Source organism: Hypomesus transpacificus, chromosome 2 (genome assembly GCF_021917145.1).
Source record: "Hypomesus transpacificus isolate Combined female chromosome 2, fHypTra1, whole genome shotgun sequence".
Lineage (NCBI taxonomy): Eukaryota > Metazoa > Chordata > Actinopteri > Osmeriformes > Osmeridae > Hypomesus > Hypomesus transpacificus.
Genome location: NC_061061.1, coordinates 16,434,618 through 16,440,654, shown reverse-complemented (window position 1 = coordinate 16,440,654; position 6,037 = coordinate 16,434,618). Strand labels below are relative to the sequence as shown.

At 42.6% G+C, this 6,037-nt stretch overlaps 1 protein-coding gene and 1 long non-coding RNA gene across 2 annotated transcripts; one reads left to right on the top strand and one right to left on the bottom strand.

Moving 5' to 3' along the window:
* Positions 1-184: 184 nt before the first annotated feature.
* On the bottom strand, positions 185-1,429 carry LOC124480968. The gene is made up of 3 exons (XR_006957598.1): positions 1,353-1,429; positions 484-1,169; positions 185-372 (listed from the first exon to the last, which is right to left on the bottom strand). It is a non-coding gene; the product is annotated as an uncharacterized LOC124480968 (long non-coding RNA).
* A 1,392-nt stretch (positions 1,430-2,821) lies between these two features.
* Positions 2,822-5,586, top strand: LOC124480752 (gastrula zinc finger protein XlCGF57.1). Its single transcript, XM_047040339.1, has 2 exons — positions 2,822-3,602; positions 3,745-5,586. Exons 1-2 carry the CDS (start codon positions 3,143-3,145, stop codon positions 5,127-5,129), a joined length of 1,845 nt encoding a protein of 614 aa, XP_046896295.1. The 5' UTR covers positions 2,822-3,142; the 3' UTR covers positions 5,130-5,586.
* The last annotated feature ends 451 nt before the right edge of the window (positions 5,587-6,037 follow it).

The window sequence follows — 6,037 nt, the reverse complement described above, 5'->3', positions numbered from 1 at the left end:
TTCAGTTTACCTCACCTTAGTGGGAGGTAGTGAAAGTGAGGAAGTGAAAGGCTTTTTCAAATTCAATATGGTCTGATGAATGGACTCGTGAACTTGTCAGATTCTATCATAGTTTAATAGTATTTGATCACATGACCAGATAAACACTAATAAAGCAAGCAGTTTAGGATGAATCACAAAATCGTCACACAAAAAAAAGATTTTTATTTTGAACTTGTATGTAGCCTATTCACGATCACAGAATAAAAACTCATGTTAATGAGATTAATGAAAATGTTTTTAAATGAATATGCGGTGAGACTATTTGCAGTATGCGCAGTTTCCATATCGGTCGATGCCAGGCCAAACACTTAGGGAATGGACCAACTTAATCTGTAACAAACACAACATCATTGGTCATACATTTGTAGCATGCATGAATGTTAGGGTTAATCATGTCCAGTTTTTACCATTGACTCAACTTATTTCAGTCTGTATGCTCACCATAGATCTGCAGGTGCAGTTTCCATATCGGTCTATGCAAGTCCAAGAACTTGGGGTATGGATAGTACTTTCTCATTGACTGCTTCTTAGCAAGCCTCAACAGTTTGAGTTACATGCGGAGAGGTAACTCTAGCCATGTGGAAATGAATGTGACTGTAGTCACCGTGGTCATTAGGATAATCCTGTCTGGGTAGATCTCTCCTTGTTTTTGTTTGGCCTGTGATGGAACGGTGAATGTTTCGCTGACTGCAGTCAGAAGTTTTGGAACCTAGGCTAAACTGGGTTGGCATGGTTTTCCTAGAACCATGCTGTCCAAACTGTGCCTTGGGACGTGACTTTGATCTAAAGCCTGAAACCAAATGTTCTTGGTAGGGGCAGACAGAGGGCTTTGTGGTCAGTTCCATATTTGTCTTCATCACAGGTAGGACCTTGGCATTCTGGGTTGAAAGCATGGCTGGGGCCAAGAAACCCCTGCTTTCTTGTTAAACTCTCTCTGCAGCTCCTCTATCTCCTTCATCAGTGCAGTCTCCGATAATAGGTCGACAACCCTAATCCTGCTGGAGGTCCAAGGACTGTAGAAGTTAAGTCTTCATCTCGATCTTGTTTTCTAACCCAGTTATGGTCATGCGAAGAACCACCTCTTCAGGTGGTTCCGGGGTCAGTGTTGGGGCCAGTGTTAGGACCAACTGCATATGGAAAATACATAACATAGCGGAAATTGAGTCCTTGTAGTCACAATAAAAGTTGAGCAAATCAGGAGATTGGACTATTTAAAAACCAGGATGAGCAGTTGTCTAATGAGCACAAAGCATTTTACTAGAACAAAAAATACATAACAATTTCTGATTCCTTTTGATCGTCATGCTCACCGAGTTAGAAACCCCTGCGTTCTTGTACTCGCTCTGCAGCTCCTCTATTTCCTTCATCAGTGCAGTCTTGATCTCGTACTGGGGAAGGTCAATCTTCATCCTGATCTTGTTTTTTATTCCGGTTATGGTCCTGCGAAGAACCACTTCCTCTTTAGACCGTACCAGAGCTGCTTCCTGTTTCAGAAAGTCTTTTGCTTTCTCTCTCCTCACAACTCCTCTTTCCTCGATGAGAGATGTATCATCCATCTCTTACCATCTGAAAACAGACATTACACTCAATTAAATAACAACTGATTAGTTTGTTAGATTATGTAACCGTTTTATAACCTGCCCTGTTCTAAAACGGACAGATTTATTTATATTTTTGACAATATTTGAACTTTACAGATTAATCAATCAGTCACTTTGTTTTCAGTTTATTAAACTGCTTTCCTAACTGATAGAGAAGGACTCTCATAGGGTATATTTAACTTTAAGTATGTGAGCCTACCTCAAGAGATGTATCCAATGAAGATTCAACCCAAGATCTATTCATAAAATGTTGTTGTGTAATTTAAACATCACAATGTAGGCTGGCATCAAGGGTCTCACAATTCTATAGAAAGAAAAAAAAAGATAGAATGTTCAAAAATGTGAACTTCTACAATCTTTGCTTTTGATTTCTAGATGTGAGTCTTTTCTCAAATAGTGTCTTATGAAAAACATATGTTATTTTCCTATGTCTTCTTGTGCATTTACAACCAAAACATATTTGGGGACTTTTGCCAGATGAATGACTGTAACTGTACATGATGGTCTCAGAAACACGTGTTTCACACAAAATTATTTATTTGGGGCAGTTTTGCCCTTTGCCCTCGTGTATTTCCGACGCTGGTTTAATTCCCTTCAGTGTAATGGAATTATGGAAGGCTTCTGCTTATTCAGCCTATACCTCACCAGTGTGAAGTAGAGGTAGACAATCTTTCCTCTTGGTTTCTAAATGGGAATTTTTTAGGGAGGAGTCTTATTTAAGATGCCATAAATAGATGGATGGAATCCAGAGGAAAATGTGTTAGAACATAGTCTACTTGTGCAACTAAAGTCCGTTCAAACAGATTTCAGTATAGTTTACAGTTCTATCAACTAATGTATTATATTGCTTGCTGCTGCCAAAAATGAATACATCTCGAATTACACATAGGCCTACATTTTTTATGTGTAATACGAGATGTATTATGCTTGAAGATGATACCCAGTATCTGAGTGTAACATCACTAAAAAATAACGGCAACATTGGGTGAAAAAAATCATGGATATATTTCTGTGGTTTAGCATTATCCATCACCACATGCTTTTACTACCCTAACAACTTCAGCAGCTACTGCAAAGTCAGCTGCAGCGTCTATCTGAAGCTACCACGGGCACAAACCAATCGCCGGTTTTAAAATATTGTCATCATTCTCTGATTGGTTAAATTTCCTTTACAGAATCAGGAAGTGCTACACCCCAGGTAAACATCTGTTGTGGCTACAGTACAGTAATATATATATAGCTATAACTACAATATACTATATTTACACGATACGTATTATTTGAGTATCATGCTAGCTGCAATACATCAAGGTGCTACAGAAGTAGCTACTTGCATTTTGCATTGATTTCGGCTCAGGTCTCAATCTTAACCTGGACATATCGTGCTACAGTTCGCTAGACGTTTTGTGGGGACTGCAGACTACAAACTGGTCATTTACCACGGGGATTTATGAATTTAAAGAGAATGGCTTGAATTGGTACCCTTAACGACTATTAAGATGAAGAATAAATCTGTCAAAAAGCGATCTCTGCCCAACCGGACCAAGTGGACTAGCAAGGATGGAGGACTGGTAAAATCTGAGACAGAGCAACAACAATGTGCAGGAGAAGAATATGTAACAGGCAACAAAAATGGAATTTGCGTCAACATCCATATCAAAGAGGAACAAACAGAGTGGGAACTATCCGACAAAAGTGCGGAGGAGTGCGAGAGTGGGTCAAATCTGACAAAAGAATTATTGAGTGATCCAGCCGCTAATTTATCCAAATCAGAAACGGACCAAGTTAACACTAGCCACTTTAATCTAAAGCTAAAAGATGAACGCAATTCTGAGTTTGATATGGTGGAGGTAAAGAGAGAAACGGAATTGTGCCTGAAGGAAGATAGTGGTGATAAGGAGAAGCAGGTGAATGCTACGGAAGACGTTGATGTCGGGATATGTGGAGGGGACAGTGGAGGTACGGTGGAACACACTCAACACATAACATGCCTTTTATCACAGTGACTAAGCATTGTATAAAGTTGTTTTAACCAGAGTTATTCCTTTTTTCCTCTTCTTTTAATTCTTCCGCTCTTTACCCAACCAACTGTCCCTCTTAGTCTCCTCTGCTCAGTTCTTTACTTGTCCAGAATGCGGTGTGTCATTTACCAAACATTGCTTCTTGGAGAAACATCTGAAGTGGATCCACCAGAGGAAATACCACGCTATGCTGAAAAGACGTTACTCACACCACGAAACCTGCCTCACGCCCACAGTTAGCTGCCCCCACTGCAACCTATCCTTCCACACCTCCCAACAACTCACTGTCCACGCCCACAAAGCCCACCCTTCCGTCCCAACCCGGAGACGACACCCCTGCCCAACCTGCGCCCGCAGCTTCCAGTATCTCGGCAACCTGGAGAGGCACTGCAAGCGCTGGCACAAAATGTCCGTCATTTGCCGCGAAGGACACCTCAGCTGTGCGGACTGTGGGAAGGGCTTTGAGACTACCTGGGGACAAGGGCCTCACAGGTGTGACGAACCGGAAGACGGTAAGTCTGAAGACAGGCCTCTCCGCCTGGACACTGGAGTGCAGTGCCCAGATTGTGGGAAATGTGTCCGCAGCTCTCAGGGTTTGGCTGTGCACATGCGCACGCACACTGGTGAGAAACCCTATGTCTGTAAAGAATGTGGCAAATGTTTTTCAGACCGCAGTGGTTTATGCAAACACACACTAATACACACAGGGGCCAAACCCCACAAATGCCAGGTGTGTGGAAGGAGCTTCGCTCGGAAAGGACACCTTAGATCCCACATGACGACCCACTCGGGTGAGAAAGCTCACTCGTGTCCTGAATGTGGGAAAAAGTTTGGCCTGAAGACCGGTCTAACCAACCACCTTCGGACCCACACGGACGAGAAACCGTTTCATTGCACGGTGTGCGGGAAAGACTTCTCTCTCAACTCCAACCTGAAACTTCACCTGAAAGTCCACAGAAACGAAAAGAACCACCAATGTGTGGAGTGCGGACTAAAAGCTGTCAACTTTGCAGCGCTGAAAGCACACATGCGGAGTCACACAGGGGAGAGGCCTTACCACTGCACCGTGTGCGGCAAACAGTTTATCCGGCGTGAGCATCTGAAGAACCACCAGCGCATTCACACGGGTGAGAAGCCTCACAAATGCACTCAGTGTGACAAAAGCTTCATTCAATCTGGGGACCTTATCAGGCATAAGAGGATTCATGCCGGGGTCAAGCCCTTCGAATGTCCTGACTGTCACCGTCGCTACACAGCCTCTGGAGATCTGGTCAAGCACAGGAGGATCCACTCAGATTCACGACCCTACACCTGTCAGGAGTGTGGGAAGGCGTTCCGTCTGTCGGGTCATCTGAAAGGTCACATGACCACTCACACCGGGGAGAAGCCCTACACCTGCCCTCGCTGCCAGCGCCGCTTCGCCCGCTCTCACCACCTGACCGGTCACCTGACCAAATGTACCTGAGTGAGATGGGAAGGTTGATGGATCAGTCATCCTCCAACTTGTGTGTTTTTTGGGGGCCAGTATAAAATGGTGGATAGGGGTTCTATTGATGCCAGGTGGATGAATACAGTGGCGGCAAGGCGGCCATTGCAGATAAGACTTTAAAGCTGTAATATACCATGAGTTCCAAACCATTCATGAAGAAGTTACAAGACTGTGTCAACATGTTAAGGACCATAGTGACTGCAGTTTGTTTAAAAGCAAAGTGCCAGCTTCTAAAAAGATTATGTTCAGTGTGAACACTGAAGTATGTTTATGAAGCTCAGACAATCGTACAATAATGTAACTTCACAATATAGATTTTATCTCTACATGATTAGCTCTTGACCAATCAATGCTATAATTACTGTTGAAATAATATTAATGTCAGATGAAATACCATGTAAGCACAGTCTGTATTTTGATCTATTTTACAATCTGTCACAACAATCTGTTGATTAACTTGTTAATAAAAATAAAATAAAAATGTTTACACTTACATTGTGATGTCCTAAACAAAACGGGTGCATGCTGTTCAATCAAACAATTTGACATTCGCTTATTAACAGGTATAAACCCAGCAGCTTAAAAGGGCAGGACTAAATATAGCAAGACAGACAAGTTACTTCCACTTAAAATGTTTAATCTAACAAATTAAGGCAAGGATGTGTTGCCCGGACAACCCAGACAGCAGGGGCACCCCAGGAGCTTACTGGGTAAGTGTGCGTATCATTAAGGCTAATGTCATTCAGGGGCCTGCCTGCATATATCTATTATTCGGGGGCCTGTAAATGTATCTTCAATGGACACCACAAACAAGCAACTGAACTGAAGATAGAAGATTAATCTGCTAATTCTGTATGGTATCATTTTGCACACCATTGGTCAAG